This window comes from Hemicordylus capensis, chromosome 1, assembly GCF_027244095.1.
Source record: "Hemicordylus capensis ecotype Gifberg chromosome 1, rHemCap1.1.pri, whole genome shotgun sequence".
NCBI lineage: Eukaryota > Metazoa > Chordata > Lepidosauria > Squamata > Cordylidae > Hemicordylus > Hemicordylus capensis.
In genome coordinates, this window is record NC_069657.1 from 149,556,494 (window position 1) to 149,576,139 (window position 19,646).

Below are 19,646 nucleotides of genomic sequence, written 5' to 3' on the forward strand. Positions count from 1 at the left end.
ACCTCATCAGTGCCACAAGCTGATAGCATCCATGCCACGCCGCATTGAGGCAGTAATTGCTGCAAAAGGGGCCCAAACCAAGTACTGAATACATATGCATGCTTATACTTTTCAGAGGTCCGATATTGTTCTATTCTTCAATCCTTGTCTTCTTGGTTCCATGTAATATTCTAATTTTCTGAGATTGCGGATTTGGGGTTTTCATGAGCTGTACGCCATGATCATCACAATGATAACAAATTAAGGCTTGACTTATCTCGCTTTGCATGTAATACGTCTGTCTCATATATCAGTTTCACCTTTTAATTTGCATTACTGAAATTAATGGACTTTTGCACGATATTCTAATTTTCCGAGTTTCACCTGTATATGAAAGCTATAGAATGATGCCTAGGCATTTGGTTTCTCGTGGGATTTCTCAATTGACTGGCAGATAAATTATCTGCGAGTCAATTTATCTGTGGGAAGATAAATTAAGTGGGAAGTCTTAATGCAAGTTATCAGAGAAGCAGATTAAAGAAATCCCAAAGGTGATCCTGATTGTACCTTTTTAGACCTGTATAGGAACTTACTTTGACCTAGATAGAAAGGGGAATACTAAAATGACAATTTGTTTGTCACATAGTCTCCAGACTGTTTCCCAGAATTTTCTGAAACCAGATACTTGAAATATTTCCAAGTATCCACCTTCATATGAAGGTTTTATCTGAACAATAACTCTCCCTTAGATCAGCACAGAGGGATTATATCATTAGCCATTGGTATGGCACATTTATAGTTCTCCAAATTCCCTTTGTAAATGCCTGGCTCCTGCTCTGATTCTGACTCCAGCTTCGCTGTTCCCGGTTTCAGCAGCAGATCTGTGGCTTCCCCTGCTGTACAGTGCAATTCTTCCAGGGGGTAACTATTCACAATCTCCTCTTTGTCTTCCTCAAGGGGACAGAGAAAGCAGAAAGGAAAGCCCTTACACCAAGAACGTGGCAAATGCTTTCTCAGGACAAGAGGCAAATCATATCTGTGTGCAGAACCGTGTCTGCTTTGTTGCAAGGAATTCTCTCCCTCTGATTTGTCTGCTGACAAGTAGTTGAGCAATCCACGCTCTTGCAGGGTGCCTGAAAGTAACAAGAACAGGGTAACTTAGAAGAACCATAAACTTTGGAATGTGGACTGCAGCTGCTAGGTGTCTGCACCTTACCCAGCCAGCCAGTATGATCATTTGACACCCTGCAAGTACAATTATTTCCCCATCACCAGAAAGCTATGAGAAAGCAACTAATAAAAAAGCAGCCATTCAACATATTTCAAGATGATTTTTTTATATGCTCCTGTACCAAAATTTTTGCAACTACCGAGATACTAATCAGCCCATGCTTAAAGAATTCCTATTACAATGGCTATCAGAAAAGGGCTTGCTCCTTCTGTAATATCCACTGTCACATGGACTATCTGTTCTTACTTGCTGTAATTATACTACTCTGGTGAGAATGTTCTTTATTTGGAACAATTACCACTGGCATCTCTAATCGTGACACTAGACACTGAAGCTGAGCACAGAAAGGCAAAAAATGTAGCCATCAGAATGTGGCTTCCTCCTCACCTGAGACTGTGTTTTCTAAGAAAAAGGACAGGAGTCCAGTTATAAAGGCAGGAACCATCAGCAGAGAAAGGAGGAAGAAGTCAACAGAGACAAAACCTGCAAAGAAAACATCACGGTTGTCAGAAATACTGTAATCCAGTGCCTCACATCCAACATCTCTCTGAAGATGTGTTTAAACAAAACAACAACAACCAAAAAACACCTTTCTGCAAACATTTCTGAATCAAACTAAATAAGAATCATCATTGCATAAACCCTGAGGTGAGTCTCACGATCAGTGAAACTTGCCGAAAGGAGGTCTGCAGGGTGAGCGGGCTTAGCCCGTTCCCCCCACCAATGATCAAAGGGAAGCCCTGGGCAGCCAAATCGGTCATCCACATGACTGCCGGCTCCATCACAGAGCTGGCGGGGGCTGCAAGGATCAGGGGCCGCGTGACCCCCAGAAGGCCTAGGATGCCCCGCATGAGCATGCGGGGCATGCTGGAGAGACCCCAGAGCCTGGCAAGCTGCTTGCAGCCTCCCGGCCGGGGTTCTCCTCATATGTTGCCATGGCAGAGCCCCGCCACAGCAATACACGATTAAAAAACTGGGGTTAGCGGAGCACACTCTGCTAACCCCATTTAAGGGGAGGGGTATTCAAGCGGGTTACCTGCTTTGAGGAAACCGGGCTCACCTGCAAGCCCAGTGGTGCCCATGATCCGTGGAAAACGAGCTTAGCTCCCTTAGCCCACTTTCCACTGATCGTGAGAATATCCTGCTTGTGTGCTCTCTGTTTATCATGCACAACAGTCTGAGTGATGGGGCTAAGAAATATTGGATATAGGATGTCATGAATTTATTATTATATACGCCATATATTATTGCATATGAATTTATTTATTCTATTTACAACGTACAAATGGGTCACATTAAAAAGTATAACTGCAGCAGAAATAAAACCGTGGAGATTAAATAGAATAATAGATGTCATGAATTTATTATTTATTTCTGTTTAGAATCTCTCCTCTTCCTTTCTATAACAATATGCTCAGCACTATTTACAACATACAAATGGGTCACATTAAAAAAGTATAACTGCAGCAGAAATAAAACCGTGGAGATTAAACGGAACAATAGACACAAAGAACTAGCACGACAAGTATTAAGAGTCAGTATGGTGTCGTACCTATAGATCCTTTCTCAGCCACAAAGCACACTGGGTGACTCTGGCCAGTCACTCTTTCTCAGCCTAGTCTATCTCACAGAATTGCTGCAATAATAAAATATAGGAAGAACATATACACTGCCCAGTGCTCCCTGAAGGGTGGGGGGAAATACTTCAAATTATAATACAAATTTATAATTATAAGAGGAGCTGGTGGGGGAAATACACCACTGATTCTTTTTTTTTAAAGCTGTCTGCTATAGGCTGAAAATGAACAGGTAAAAGCCTAGCAGAATTTTTAAAAAGTCTTCATCTGTCAGAAACTAGTCGTTGAGGCGAGTCTCACGATCAGTGGGACTCACCTCTAAGGGGTTTGCGGGGAGAGCGGGCTTAGCCCACTCTCCACGCAGACAAGCAGGAAAGCAGCCCTGGGCGGCCAGATTGGCTGCCCACACAACTGCCGGCTCCGTCATGGAGCCAGCGGGGGCCGCGGGGATCGGGGGCCGCGTGGGGATCAGGGGGCATGCGGCCCCTGGAAGTTCCAGGATGCCCCGCCCAAGGGCATGGGGCATCCTGGAGAGACCCCCAGGGTCGGGAGGCTTGTTTCATCCTCCCGGTGGGGGTCTCCTCATGTGTTGCCATGGCACGGGGCTGCGCTGCGGCAACACACAATTCAAAAGACAGGGTTAGCAGAGTGCTCGCTCCGCTAACCTTGTCTAAGGGGAGGGGGAATTTGGAGGGTTTGCTACCGGGAACTGCGTGGCTTCCGTGGCAGCACACGATCCACCAAAAGCGGGCTAGGCTCCCTTAGCCCCCTTTTGGTGGATCGTGTGAACCTCCTCATTGCCTAGCAACCTCCTTGAAAAGCCAAGGCTACGATGCCACTATAATGGAAGCCCTGCACAGATCTAACCTCATGTGGAGTAGGGCATTACTTGCAGATCTTAACAATGGAAGAGGGTTTGCTTAAAAGAAAATGACAATTTATCTGGCTATTGATTGACAGCGGCTTCAGGAGTTCAGGTTCAGAAGCCTGGAACATGGAACATTTAGTCCTTCACCTCCACGAGTTCTACTAAAAGAAAAGTGCTTGTCCTTTTGATGCAAAATGTGCAATGCATCTGCAATTTGCAGTGACCAATTTATAGTGTTAGATTGCAAAGAACAAAAGCGGGGTGGGGGGAGGAGCACAATCCACAGTTCCAAACATGTTTGTGAAAACAATTTTTTAGGGGGTTCAAAGTTCTATTTTTTTTTAAACTATTTCTTCCCAATCATAATTCACTTCTTAGATCTTCAGGGTCCAATAATATTCTGATGATTGTACCAATAAATGAGGCCAGCCCCATTCCTCTCCTCCCCACTCCACTAAGTAATATCCCCACTCTCAGCACCTGTGGCCAGGGACCCTGGCACACTGAAGAACCACTTCGGAACCAGTAGTCCCATGAAAACGGTGAAGCCCACAATGAAGATATTCCTGCCCGAGTCAATGTTTGTATATTGGAAGTAGGAAATGCCGGTACCCACAGCCACGCTGTATGTCACACAGAGCATTCCTCCTGAGGTGAGCAAGGGAGACACAAAAACAGGCAAAGCAGCAGAATGTTCAGAGAAGGCAACAAGTAATGGTGGGGAAGGGGGAGGGGAGGGAGAAGGCATCCATTGGAACTTCTGTGGAGAGATTTCTTTGGTCTAATTTGTCTCTTCAGTTGATGTTACAATGCAGATGGTAGTGTGAGGTGCCCCAGCCAAGGGGCAGAGTGATGTAAGAGGAGAAGAAACAGAAATATGTATTACCATGCACTGCCAGAGGGATGGTGGCAAGGAGTCCCGTGAGCCGAGGAGACAGGCCCAACATTACACATACCAACGCGCTGATCCACGCTGAGCGGACAGAGGTATCCTGAATATAGGAAACAGGGCATGAGAGATTGCCCCCACAAAATCATGGTCCTACTGTTCTAGCTTTATGTTCTCCCATGGCTTATGCTCTCCCATACACATTACCCACACAGGGTGACAAGAAGGGAACCGCTTGATCAAATAGGAGGAAAACCACCTGTGTTGGGCATTAGACTTCTCAGCAATTGCATTCTGTATCTGGATAATGTTGTATACAGGTCTGTTTCTGCCTCCATCTTTCCCCTTTCTAAGAGTCCTCTAGATATGTTACCAAGCCAACCTATGGATGGGCAGAGTCTACAAAGTAGTTCTGAGATGTGATCCCTCCTAGGAACTACCTGCATTCTATCCCTCCTCAACACTACCTATACTCCCTATGACCTTGTTTTATCTTCACTTACTACATGCCATGTTCCCCCAAGCAGAGGCCACCCTGGAAGGAAAAGATTACTTATTGTCCTCTTCAGATTTGCCAGCCACTTGGGGATTGTTCTCTTGGGCATTGTCCCTCTCTCAGTTGAAAGGATGACACAGAAAGAAGAAAACTACAGTTAAGTCTGGGAGAGCCAATGTGCTCTCCTCTGCGCTATCTGTTCAGAGGCCACGAGCCTCCTCTCCTCCTGGCACAAGAATATGACAAGCTATAGCCAGATGGGTAAAAAGCAAGGACAGGGAATGGGCTTGTATTTGGAAGGGGATATCACTCTGGTTGGTATCTTAGCTAGCAGGGCTGGGAGAGTCCTCTCCAGGACAACTTGGGGAGCCCCTGCCAGTCCAAGTATGCAGTACTGGGCGAAAATGGACCAGTGGTCGGACTCCGTATAAGGCAGCTTCGTACATTCATGTGTTAATGGAGAATGATGCCTAAGGCAATCTTTGAAATTGGGGCTCAAATGTCCATTATTCCATGAGGAGAGCTACCTACAGGCTCCCATGGGAGGTCTCAGACAGTGTCCACTCTGCATCTGCCCAAAGGATTCCCATTGCCCTACCCCGTGCTCATACCTGGGTCAGACTGCTGGCACAAGCATTGGGCATGCTGGATGCTGTTCCAGACACACTTCCCAGCACAGCTGACAGAAGACTGCCTAGGCCCTCCGCACACAGTCCTCTGTTGCATGCATGCAGTGGTGGGGGTGAATCGTTGAGTGCCTTGCTGCACAACAGGTAGCACCCTACAGAATTCACACTTGCGGCAATACCCATGGCAACACCAATGCCTACTGCATGAGAACTAAGTACTGGCCAGCCCTGCTCACCTGCAGAAGAAAGAGAAAGAAAGATGGAAAGTTAAGTCCAGCCACCCGCCCAATGGAAGGGCAGAGTGTGGCCAGGCCTCATGCTACCTGGGTAAGGCACCTGGAGCCACGGGGATTGCCGGGTGCTGTTGATGAGAGTCAACTGGCGCATGGAAGGATACAACACGTCCCAGGGGGTTGGAATGGGTCTCAGGATCCCACAGACAAGCCAGATCCCAGAGACTGGCAGCAGAACCTGCAGGAATGCAAAGTGGAAGTGAGAAACTGTGTCCCTTTTCCCTGTGCTGCCTCTGGGTTCATCTACATAGTGTCAATGAACAGAAACTTCCTCCAACTCTCAAGGACATTATCCACTTGGGACCAGGATCTCTCTCTCTTTAAAAATAACAACAACAACAACAACAACCTGTCTAAACAGGTGCTCAGGCAGCTATTATGGGCTTTGGATGGGCTTATGTATAGAAGACAGATTTTCTCTTAAACTGTTAATCAACACCAAATAATATGGTTGTGGTTTGGAAAGGTAGTGTGGAATTACAAGGAGACCCTACAGCAAACTTGTGAAATGCAGACTTCTGCAGGAAACAAAAAGAAGAGATTGAACAAGAGAGTGTCAGCCTAGCTACACGACATACAAATACTAGTTTTATAGTATTTTAATTGACATAATGGCAACTAAACAATCCTAGGAACATAGGAAGCAGACCATTGGTCAGTCTAGCTCAATATTACAGACTGGCAGCGGCTTCTCCAGGGTAGAAGGCAGGAGTCTCTCTCAACCCTATCTGGGAGAAGCCAGGGAAGAAACTTGGAACCTTCTGCTCTTCCCAGAGCAGTCCCATCTCCTAAGGGGAATATCTTACAGTACTCACATTTTGTAATCTCCCATTCAAATGCAAACCAGGGTGGAGCCTGCTTAGCAAATGGGACAATTCATACTTTCTACAACAAGACCAGCTCTCCTCCTTTTAGACCAGCTCTAGAAATTATAGTGATGATAATTCTTTATTAGGGATCCCCACTGTCCCTCACCGACAGAATTCTAAGTACCAGGTTCTTTAGGGCAATGGAGGGAATTACTATTCAAGCAGTTTAAGTCTGCGATGCCCTTGGAGTCCCAGGGAATAGTAATGAGCCACTTCATGGCTCCTTCAGGTCTGCTTGATGCAGCCAGTCATCCCTCTAGTTAGCTATCACCGCTATGGTTCAACTGCAATGGAAACCAGCCCTTTCGTTATTGTGAAACGCTGCAGTGGAGAATGTGGCTGAGGCTGGCTGGTGATTCATGAATTCATACCGAAAACATGTGGAGGGCTGGACTACATGATCTTATAGAAAGGCCCCCTGCCCGGCTCCATTGGCAGAGGGGCAATCGGCAGGAAGCCAGATGCTGGGATAGCAAAACACTCAGCAACACGAGCCTAAAAAAGATGGGAAAGGGGCAATATTCAGCAAGGCACAGGCACAGAGAGAGCGAGAGCACTTGATCATATGCAGAGATGCACAGAGCTACAGGCCCATAGCCAGCTGGTGGCATGGTGTGTACCTGCCACACCAAAAAATTCTCTTTTCTTCCCAGCCTCACTGACTGTTTTCACTGAACATTTTAGAACCTGCCTCCCCTGACTTCTGCAACCCCCCCAAAAATATAGTTGAGGCTGGCTACAGGTCTGCAGAGCTACCATGTTGGAATACATAACTCCAACATGACTCTTAGTTGAAATGGAAATGCTCAGAACAGACACCCCTCTTCCCTCAGGCAACCCATTATTTCCCCATTCCCTGCCTCGTGCTGGGAAAGCCTCCTGCTAGTTGAGCAAAGAGGCACTTTTTGAAAGTGGTGTTTCTATTTATTTAGCAGGAGAAGAGCAACTGGCTGTTGATGTCTCTCTTATATTTCTTTTTTAGATTGTGAGCCCTTTGGGAACAGGAAACCATATTTAAAAGTCTGTGTAAACTGCTTTGGGAACTTTTGTTGAAAAGCAGTATATACATATTTGTTGTATCCATATTGGGAAAGGGCCAGCGTGTTTTGTTGTTCCCTATGCCACCATTAATATCAGAGCAGAAACAAAGATAGTAAAGTGAGTTTGATTTTAGAAACTTAAAACACAGAATGGCAACATGTGAAATTCTGCAGACCTACAAATAAATTTTGAGTATTTACAAACATTTCATGTTATGGTTACATTTCACAAGGAGAAACTCAAGTTTTGAAAATTCAGCTCTAAGTTTCATCACTAAAACATGAGACGTTCTTGGACTCAAGACCTTCTTTTGCCTATGTTTAAATTGGAAACTGACACTTTCAAATGTGAGGAATTCATTGTATTTTGAATGCATCTGATTTTCATTTCAGTACTAACATGGTCTACATAGACCCTCCTTACACAATTCGTCACGCAGTCATTGTTCGAGTTTCACTTCCTACACAGGACCCACTTGTTATGAAATGCTGGGAAAGCTGCCTATGGTATTGGCTGGTCTTTTGAGGAAAGCTAGCAGTAGTAAGCGTTTTGAAGAACATACAGCAAGGCTACTCCCCAGTTTTCAGAGCAGAGAAGAGCAGCAGGCCGATATGCTGAAAGTCCAATGACAGAGAGGCTGGGGGCCAGGACCATGGGCCCACAACGATGAACAATCCAGCCACAAGCACCTAATACCCCCAAGGCCACCTGCACCAGAGCTGAGACCAGCACTGCACCAGAGACCTAGGGGAAAAGAAAGAGAGTGGGATGAAATCATAAGCCCTATTAAATTGGAGTGCACTCTTGGGCCCACCCTCATTGTATGCAAGCACTGATAGGCAGGCTCAGCCAGGTGGAGGACAGGGAGAGCTTGGCTAAGCTGGCAAGAGAGGCGTCCAGCAACGTTCTCATCCCATCACTTCAGTGTAATGGCAGATGCCTTTGTCATGCTCCATGACAGCAACAGAGCATGCCATGCCCTGGTAACTTTGGCACTACCACCAAACTGACACCACTTTCCCAAAAGGAATTCAAAGTTCTGTGTCAAGTGTTTGAGCGATGGGGGACAGCAAGGGGCTCATTATGAAATCGACAAGCCCTGCCCTATAACTCCCCCACGCAGTTCAGCCTAATCAAAGTCCCCCACATAACTTGTACAAATCATTGCTAAGGAGGATGAGGCCCCTGCAATGCAAGCACTGCCTGTGCCCCCCTGCTATTTCCCTTCCCTTGACAGCCTGCCTCTCTGTAACCGAGAGGAAAAGATCAGCGGCGCCACTGACCTCACGCAATGACCAGTCCCAGTTTCTTGTACTTTCACAGTGTGGTCCAGCACATACCTCAGGGGCTTCAGTGCCTGGGAAGGTAGAAAGGACAGACATAAGTGAACTGGATAGACGTGGTATTGAAAACAAAGAAATGAAGGAACATCCTAACATTCAGGCTAGTTCTGAACAGACCACAGTTATTTTTGAAACTGATCAGCATAATTCACTGCCTCTGGTTGGAATGCAACTGTATGTGATAAGCAAGGATTACAGAGAAAGATATGGAAGGGAGAAGGAAAGCAGAGGACTCATCCCTGGTCAAAAACTAAAATCAATCACCAGCAGCAAACAGTGATAACCACATCCCTTTCACCATCTAAATAGATCGGAGGCTTTCACATGTAGAAAGAAAAACTGGAGGGCACATGACAGAAAATGATTTTAAAATGAGGGAGGGTGAATACAGAGGCATTTTCCTCCCACATACAACACTAGAACTTGGGGTCACCAGTAAAACTGATTCGCCAAGCAAGCTACTGATGGAGAAATTAACCCTGGGTTCTTTAATGAGTAGAGGCTTGTGGTTCTATTTAAATCAAGCTTTATTGATTTATTGATTTATGCCGGTCAACTCACCCAAGCAACTCAATACAAGGGGGAGGAGCCTGTAAAGGAACCTCAGAGTTTATAAGGGCAATCACAGTAATTTATGCATAATCCCAGGATTGTAAAGCCCTCCAATCCACATGTGCCTAGTCCTTCAATGCACCAGTCATGTTGCAGTCAACAACTTGCATAGCCCTTGACTAACTGCGCATGTCAGACCGGCCTGGAAACTTCCTGGAAGCGTGGTCTCTCACCTAGGCAGTTAGGACCACTCTCTGCTTCATCACTACCCTCTTAAGTGGGGTTAAGGGAGCTAGTGCTCTCTTAGCCCCATTTTTTGTAATTGTCTGACAGCCCCAGCTGCTTGCACCCGGGGCTGGGAGACTGCGGGCTCCTGGCCAGCATCAGGGTAATCCCCATAATGCACCGTGGTATATTATAGAAGTGCAGGGGGCTGGGGTGATACATCCCAGCCCACGACCCTCCGCACTGCCCGAGGAGGCAGCTACACGTCTGTGTGCGTGATCTCCACACCCAGACTGACAGCGAGGATCGTCTGCAGGGGAGGTCAGCTTTGGAGGCTTCCTCCCCTCCTCCCCCTTCAAGCACTTTCTCATGGATCGTGAGAAAGGGCTCATAGAGAATCAGGGGCAGCCTGCCTAAAAAAGTCAGCTAAGTGCCCACTTGTAAACTTCCTAGAAGCATGTGGTTGGGTCACTGCTGGAAACAAAATGGTAGACTAGTAGGCTATTGTACTGATACAGCAAAGCACGTTATGCTGTTATGTGCCTTAGCCTGATCTAACATGAGACAGTTGTACTTCTTTTTGGAAGACATGACCAATGTTAAGAGGTTTATGGCGCAGCAAACAGCAGCCACTGACAGCTGGTGTCCATAGTGTGATGAAAACACTTGCTGGATCCAAAGCTCATAGTAGCAGCATTGGGGCCCTTGCCATCCTCGCCTAGTGATCATAATGTGCTGTGTCCAGTGGCTGAGTATTTGGAGGAGCACTGGCTGATGTAGTTCATAACTCACTATTTCCTTTCAATTGGTGAATTGTAGCCATATGTTGGGTCAGTACCATGGCTGGGATAAGGAACTCAAAAGATGGAGCCTGAATCAGCGGCAACCTGCAGAGATGACAAAGGGAAGATCATGCTGCAAGGAGTAGAGGGTTGCTGTGGAAAACTAAGCATAGTGTAGTGTTGGGAGTTTTAAATGTGGACCGAAAGACCCTGGTTCAAATCCCCACTCAGCCATAAAGCTCACTAGATTATGTTGAGCCAGTTACTAACTCTCAGCCTAACCTATCTCACAGAGTGTTATTGTGAGGATAAAATGAGAGGGGAAGAACCTTTGTACACCACTCTTAGCTCTTTGCAGTTAAAATGCAGTCAGTCAGTCAATCAATCAATCAATCAGGAGCTGCTAACTAGAAGTCATATAGAAGTAGGTATCTGCCAGAATTCTAAGCATCCATTCTCTGCTCTGTATAAGCTTCAAAGAATATGAGGCTAAATGGAACTGTCTCCCTGACCAATGAGAAAGAACCTGCAGGCAAAGCTGTGGGATTCTGGTGTATCGGGGGAATTGCCTGGAGTCAACTTACCTTGTACCCAGTCCACACTGTAAGGCTGTGGAGATGCCACAGGCAAAGAGGTTGCATGCCAGAAGCTCATTCCAACACTGAGTACCACTCAGCTTCTCATGTTGTAGGGTGGTGACAAAGAGAACGTGAAAGATGCAGAGAAAGGAGACCTGGACCAGGAGATGCTGAGAAGAAGGAGCAACAGACTGGTGTGAGCCCTGGCCTTGAACATCACACACACCATGGATTCCTGCAGCTCCACCCAGAAGATAGCACAACACACCCAGGCCTGATTATGCTTCTAAGCCCACTCTCAGTGCCATAACCATAACACAGGGGCCAGGAAGTTGGGTAGTAGTTTTGGTTGAGTAGGAGCACAAGGAAATTCACTTGTGGTGCTGCTGCAGTGCCTCCTCGAGGTCCTGGGAGAAAGCCTGCACTGGCTCCCTGGTGGAACCCACTCTCAGTGTCACACTGGGCTCCTGTGTCTCCTCCAACATTGTCCCACAAGCTTGGTGGCAGGTCCTCCCACTCTCCTGATGGAAGAATGGGGGAGTCTTCAGTGGCAGCCTCTGCCACGCTTGGAGGGTAGGAAGAAGACGACCTATATTCCAGCCTCATTTGCCAGTGGGACGTTGCCACTGCTGACCAGCCCTTCATGCCTCAAGTGTTGGAGATGCAGATTCTCAAGGCATTGACTTAGCACCAGCAACCCAATTCGCCACAGAGGGCATTAGAGAACAGAGATATTGAATAGGGGGTTCCCCTCTGACCATGCTATCTCTGTCCTGATTCCCCTTTGTTAGATTGATAGTCTCAGTTTCATTCTTTCACCTGAGAGAAAGACTTCCATCTTCTGCCTCCCGCTTTTCTGATGTAGTGAGTAGCTAGGCACATAGGCTTCCTATCTATCTGATGCATTTCCTAAATAAACTACTTTACTTAAAATTTTTAACTTCATGGCTATTCCCAGACAGCAAGTTAACTTCCAAGTATATCGGGCAGCAGGGATATAGGAAGATGCTGAAAGGCATCATCCCATACTGTGAGGGAGGAAGCAATGGTAAACCCCTCCTGTATTCTACTAAAGAAAACCACAGGGCTCTGTGGATGCCAGGAGTTGAAATCGACTTGACGGCACACTTTACCTTGGGAATGGTGGGTTGTACGTTCACACATCGGGGGAATTTTACCTCAAAAAAACATTCCTGGGTGATCTTGTGAAACACTCTGCAAGACCACCATCTTTGCTGAGTAGGTGGTCTTCTGCAAGTTGACACTGGGGGGTGGGATAAAAATAAAAATTAAAAAGAGAGAGGAATAATAAAGGATCCACCCACTGGCCTGCATGTTTTTCCACCTGCCCAGCTGGCTTGGATTGCTCTCCAGTCAAGAAGGTGGCCAAGGCAGGGAGGGAGGCTGTCAGCTGGGTGATCTTGCAGAACATCAAAAGCAGGGGAAAGGATCCATTCATACAAATGGAAATTTCAGACTCAAAAAATCTAGGAGAAGAGTGCAATCTTTTTACAGAGGCTTTATGTGTCTGGGTGGTGGTGGTGGTTCTGTGTTGCCGTTGCCATTTGGCGGTGGCATTACAAGTTGGCAATCTTGCAGAAGACTCCCTAAAAACAAGGTTTTTCTTCTTATTATTATTTTTTAATTCATTAAAATGAAAGTTTGTAGAAGCGCACACCATGCATGTGGGGTAGGGGGAGGAGGAGGCACGGCATCCTACCTACTCTAGAAAATCATTGACCAGAAGGGACCAGAGAAAGACCCAGGGGCAAGTGGTATGAATGGTTCATGAGGAAAATTTGAAAGGAATGGAGGAACCCAGCATCAAAGCAGGACTATGCGAACACCCCCAGAATCTTCTATATATATAATTGGCTAATACCATGTGTGGCTGGTCTCATGAGAGTTCGCAAGCAGAAGCACTGTGGTGATTGGGCAGTGGGGATTCCATATGCAGATACGGGGGAGAAGCCTGTGATGGTTAAGGTCGGTTGGAATGCAACTGTTACTGGTCTAAAGATCTTCTTGATTGTAGAGGAGAGGAATCTCTTTAAATAAAAGGATAGTGGGCAGGGGTCTGTGAAGAGAGGGATCATGAGGGAAGAAAGAGCCCCTTCAGGAGAAGGAGGCTGCCATTGTGTGAATTAGATGAGGAAACAACAACAAATATTTATATACCTCTTTTCAACAAAAGTTTCCAAAGTGGTTTACACAGAGAAATAATAAAGATAGATCCCTGTTCCTAAAGGGCTCACAATCTAAAAATAACCATAAGATACATGTAGACACCAGCAGCAGTCACTGGAGGTACTGAACTTGGGGGTGGATAGGGCCAATTACTCTCCCCCTGCTAAATAAAGAGAATCACCATGCAAAAAGGGTGCCTCTTTGCCAAGTTAGCAGGGGAGAAGGTGAAACAAGATGAACAAGATCTGTTAACTCAAGAAAGGAGATAGAGAGAAAAAGAAGGGAGTGGAAGAAAGACAGAGGGGAAGAGCAAGTGGAGGAGAGAAAAGAAGAGAAAAAGAAGGGAAGAAGGAAGGGCAAGGGACGGACCTGAGCCTGAGTCTGTCAGGGGCCATGTTGTTGTTGTTTCCTCATCTAATTCACACAAGTGGCCATGGCAGTGCCTATTGACAGCAAGGAAGGGCCCAATCAACCACTGCTGCTGTTTGGGGCTACTGAGGCCATTGGCGGAGCAGGCAGGCAGGCAAGGGATGGGCCCAGGCCTGTCAGTGGCCTGATGGGAATGAGTGGCCATGGCAGTGGCGGCAGTGAGGAAGGGCCTAGTCAACCACTGCTGCTGCTGTTCCTGTGGGGAGAAGGAGGAGTGGGGCTTTGAGTGAGAGTGGGGAAGTCTCTGGGGATAGGGGGCTGAAGTCCGGCCAATGGGCACCACCAATGCTGCAGCCGTGACCAAGAGGGGTGAGGGGGATAGAGTAAAGGGATGGAGAAGTGACCAAGAAGGGTGAGAGGGATGGAAGCAACCGGATGGAGGAGGCAGAGCAGGAGTGCGGCTCAGGTGAGGGTGGAGAGATCTCTGAGGTGAGGGGGAGGCTGTGGACAGCGGGTGAGGGGGAGCAATCAAATACTAGCGTACAGATGCTCTGCGCGGGTTAAGCTAGTTGTTATTATTTCAACTTCAGGCTGTGGCTTCTGTGTGACTTCCTGCGATTAAGCCTGCCATCTGGGAAAGGCCCATATTGCTAGACAATATTAATTAGCAGTGCTCTTCTTACTTGAGCACTTTTGCTGCAGGCAGGATAGATAAACAATTTAACCCCTCCTTACTTTAATACCAAGAGGGTCACATGCCAGCACCTCCCATCCTCTGCACTGGCCAGTGAGAACATCCCTTAGAACAAAGGTGACCAACTTGAGACTCTGCAGCTGTTATTGGACTACAACTTCTATCATCCTAGTTGCATTATTGCAGCTAGGAGTGATGAGAGCTGTAGTCCAACAGCTGGAGAGCCTCTAATTATGCATCCCTGCCCTAGAGATTCCATGATGACCCAGAGGACTCTGCCAGGCAAACAAGCAATATTGGACGAGCAAGTCAGGGAATCAATTTGTGCTACCACAAAAATATAAGGCCCTAGTTACTATATTATGAACTGCATGAGGAAATGAGACACCTTGATGGTAAACAGGTCTTTGCCTTGACTAGGGAACGATTCTATTAGCCTCACATGAAGAGAGACATTGAACACTATATTACCAACATTTGCAGTTGTGTCAAGCAAATGTTAGAAACCTCATCACTCTGCTAAAGCCCCACTAATGAATATTGTTACTTCAGAGCCTTTTGAGTTAGTGTCCATTGATTTATTCCATTTAAATAGAAGTAAAGGAGGATATGAATATATCTTGGTTGTGGTAATCATTTTACAAGATTTGTGCAGGCATATCTTACTACCAGTAAGTCTGGAAGGACAGCAGTGGACAAAATCATCAATGATTTTATTCTGAGATTTGTTTTCCCCAAATGACTACAGCATGATCAGGGTGCAGAGTTTGAAAACCATCTTTTCAAAAGACTTCAGCATTATTGCAGCATTGGTTCATCCCATACTACACCATATCATCCTCAAGGTATTGGTCAAGTGTAGAGAATGAATCACACACTGCTAGCTACGTTGTGTACTTTGCTGGAGAAACAAAAGGCCAATTGGAAAGACTCCCTTAACAAGGTGGTCCATGCCTACAATTGTACACAGCATGAAGCCACTGGATTCTCTCCATTTTATTTGTTTGGGAGATTACTATGTTTACCAATAGATATTTCATTTGGGCTTCGCCAAGCACTGCATCTTCATCAAAAGACCACATTACTTTTATAGACAGATGGAAGCATCAGATGAACAAGTGAATTGGCATCACAATATTCCCAAACATCTGCTCTCCGTGGAAAATGCGGTTATGACCAGGAAGTACATGGTGCTACCCTTAGACCTGGAGACAGGGTGCTATTTTGGAATCTTTCTGGAAGGAGAGGCCATGGCAAAATGAGAACTTACTAGAAAGACAAAATACATGTTGTGCTCCAGAGGAAAGGTGATGACCCTGTATATACAGTGAGAGGGAAATGGCAATAGGAAGATTAGGGTCCTTCATCATAATCTATTACATTCCTGCTGCTTTTTACCACAGAAGCAAGCTTCAGTCACCCATAAATTACACAAGAAATCAAAACATCACAAGAGTACTGTGTATCCCAGCTCTAGTGAGTCGGACACTGACTCCAACTCATCTATATATTACATCCCTCTGCCAAATGCAGGACACATAGTGGATAGCACTCTTGACCCAAATGCACAGATCTTTTCTCCTCCTGATGAACAAGAGCTTTCTCCTGCCCAGTGTTTCCTCTAAGGCATGCACATGTGCCCACATACATGTTTTTTAATGTCTCCTCAATTAATTTTAGATCCCACTCAGGTTGAATCAGGAAGGCCCCATTCTGAATGCACATGCACACACACACAGCCTTGATACTGCTGCCCAGAACAAAACTCAGTCCGCACAGAGATGAAAAAAATTAGAGGGACCACTGTACCTGCTACCCCTGACCTTTCCAACACTGCAGATCAACCTATGGCTTTACCTGAAGGTGTAGAAAGCTTAGAATCGTCTCCTGTACCTGAGTGTAGGGAACTGCCAGAGACTGAGTCTGCTGGATGTCGTTCAAATGCGGCAGGTTGTCCAGTGAGAGAGAAATGGGCCCCACATGTATTGACCTATGACCAATTAGGAATGACCACCTACTAGCACCTCCCTTCAACTGTAACACAGATTGCAGTTCCTTGGTGTTATCCACACAGTTACTTGCCATATTATTGTCCAGTTCCAGAATTTTATCCTGGTTGATATGTACTAATATAAAATGCAGGGTGTTTTTGAGTGGGGGAAGAGTGCGAAACAAATTGAAATGCAATCCAGTTTAGGGATGTGTACGAAATGAGATTTGAGCTCTGAATTGCGGTACATTCGGTATACCTTTAACAGGCTGGAGAGCAGGCCCATACCTGCTCCTCCTCGAACACAGGAAGTTTGGCTCCTCCTCGAACACAGGAAGTTCAGGTGCTTCCCGCTCAAGATCGCACGCCAGTGGGGCATCTCCCAGCTGCCCTAACACGATACTGGCACAGACATGGCCTCTGCCCATGCGCAGCAACCATTGGCATGATCAGAATGGTTGTTGACCACACAAATGGCCACGGCCCATGCATGGAGGCTGTGCGTGCTGGCATTCTGTGAGGGCAGCTAGGAGATGTCCCGCTGGCGCACAATCTTAGCTGAAGTGAGCGCCGCTGAATTTCCTGTAGCAGTGAGTGGAGTAGTAGTAGGTATGGATCTGCTTGCTCTCCTCCCTGTTAAAGGTACAGGGAACGTGCCATGATTTGGAGCTCCAATTGCATCTTGTGCACATCCCTAATCCAGTTTGGTTAAGACTTTTTTTGGTATTAATTGTTAATGTTAATATGGTACTGTCACTTTAGAAAGGAGTGCCTCGTGGAATTCTGGGGAAAGGGAGGAGGAAACCCCAGAATAGTTCTAATATTCATTAGAGAGCAACACGCTTGTAAGCGTATCTGCTGAGCTGTGAAACAATAAAGGTTTGCGTTTTTCCACAATCTCCTTGCTTCATGGTGTAATAAACCAGGCTGACACCTGATATCACCCCTGCCCTGTTGGCACCCATGCTCTACCCATACTCATAGCTCAATTCTTATCCCATCCCCGGTGATGCATATCAAACTACAGTCTCTCAATTCCAGTTCAGTTATTCTGTCTCCAGTGATGACTCCTAAGCTTACACTATTGCGCAGATCAGGATGGCTACCAAGCAGCCAAGAGTCTGGAATCACATCCCTCTGTAGCCTGCCTCTCACCACCAGCATCCAATATCTGTTTGTCACTGCACTGCCATTTATTGCAGGACAGTCCTCCTTTGCAGTGCATGGCTCCTCTCAGCTGTTGCACGGTCTCCCAGCACCCAACTCACCTGCAAGGCCAACAGACAACTCAGGGGCCAGGGAGTCAGTTTTGTCTGTGGATGAGCACAAGGAAGGATGCTTTGGGAAGCAGTGTCGGCCCCCTTCATGCTGCTTCTTCCTTTTCTTTTGGGCTGTGCTCCTCCCTAGAAAGTGGCCTAGCAACAGAGCATGTCTCCAGCAGCTTCTCCTCGTCCTTTGTTTCCTCCCTTCAAGGGCCATACAAATCTGAACTTTGGCCCTTCCAGGCCACAACTGCTCAGCCCGTTAGCCATTAACTTGGTTTGCCCAGTAACCAAATCCTGTGTGGGGAGGGAAAAGGCATGAATGGGTGAGGATTAAACTAGAGTGGGCTGGTTCCATACACAACACTGCTGTGGACCAAACCTGACCTAACTGGATTAGAGCGGTGGGTTGTCATCCATCCAAAAGGGAAACCACCAGCAAGTGCTTAGATTAGCCAATTGAAAACTGGCCAGGTAGCAATGCTATGGGAATTTTAGCATTCTTCTTCTGCTCTGCATGCTGGCGATGGTAAGATTAAGAAGACCGACAGGAATTGGCACTCCTTCCTGCAGTCTCTAAAAGCCAGTCACACATTACATAGAAGCTAACCCAGGTTTGCCGCTGAGTGTATGCCCACCAGGGAGCCAAAGCAAAACAACATACCTGGGCTGCTCATGAGGCTGGATGAGGCGACTACCTCAAGCAGCAGACTGGTGGAGGTGGCAGATTGCCCATTTGCTGCCTCTGCCACTTTCCCCAAACCTCATCAGCCACTGCTGCTACAGCCTCTTCCACTCCTTCACCTTTCAGCTTTTGAAATGTCAAGGGAAGGGAACAGAAGAAGAAGTGCAGAGGTCCCAGACACTTCCCCCTCCCTGCGGCTTTTCAAGAGCCAGAGGTGAGAGAGCAGAGGAGAAGGGCAGCAGCAGCAACAGTCCATGTGTTGCCGCAGGCTGAAGGGAGGACATGGATGGGGAGGGAGCCCATGAGGCTCACTAGAGTAGGGTGGGGTGGGGTGAAGAAAGATGGAGGGGGCTCACCATGCTATCTCAGGCACTGGGGGTGGGGCTTGGGCTGGGCCTGGCCTGGTTCTCAGATGAGTATACCTGTACGGTATACATACTTCTTTCTCTTATACTATGTATTTTTAGGCATATGCTTACAATTGTTCTCGGCACTCTAACCCAAGGCAAAGTCCTGTGCTGAAGCAGTAGAGCCCAAGTTTTCCATTTACATCAGTCTTCCAAGCTAGGCAACTCAGTCAGCCTTGACAACTTCATTTTCAAGGTCGACAAGATGGGAGGATCTAGAGAAAAACCATAAACAAGATACAGAAGGCTCTTACGTGCACATCCTATTATGAAATGCAGAAGGAACAGAAGTTGTGTTAAGATTTGAGAAAATATTTAAGGAGGATGTACTGACAGTTTTAAAAAAATGTTTCAGAGAATCAGAGACAGAAGATGGAGAACAATTGTTCATCCTATCCATTGAGAGTAGGATAAGAAACAATAGCTTTAAACTCTAGGTGGATAGATTATAAAGAATGTATCAGCTATAATAGCAGCTCCCAAATGAGAGAGATAAAAAACGCTTTCCTCATGCGTTTTCAAATGCTTTGGATAGGCATCTAATATGTATAGTGTTACTTGCTTCAGGATAATGAAGCAGATAATCAAATGGGCACCTACCAGTCTTACAACTCTATATGGCTCTGCTGCTGTTTACACTTCCAACTTCTACATGCCCATTTCATAATACCTGCCTATGTTGCAGCTATTGCATATACAT

The 19,646-nt window shown here is 46.5% G+C and overlaps 1 protein-coding gene across 1 annotated transcript; it reads right to left on the reverse strand.

Annotated features, from left to right (window-relative positions):
- Nucleotides 1–729: 729 nt before the first annotated feature.
- Nucleotides 730–17,959, reverse strand: SLC23A3 (solute carrier family 23 member 3). The gene is made up of 12 exons (XM_053259123.1): nucleotides 17,861–17,959; nucleotides 11,359–11,522; nucleotides 10,785–10,879; nucleotides 9,156–9,229; nucleotides 8,435–8,616; nucleotides 7,203–7,326; nucleotides 5,993–6,140; nucleotides 5,652–5,905; nucleotides 4,542–4,647; nucleotides 4,136–4,303; nucleotides 1,598–1,693; nucleotides 730–1,112 (listed from the first exon to the last, which is right to left on the reverse strand). The coding sequence occupies exons 1-12, from the start codon at nucleotides 17,957–17,959 to the stop codon at nucleotides 730–732; spliced, it is 1,893 nt and encodes a 630-aa protein (XP_053115098.1).
- Nucleotides 17,960–19,646: the final 1,687 nt, after the last annotated feature.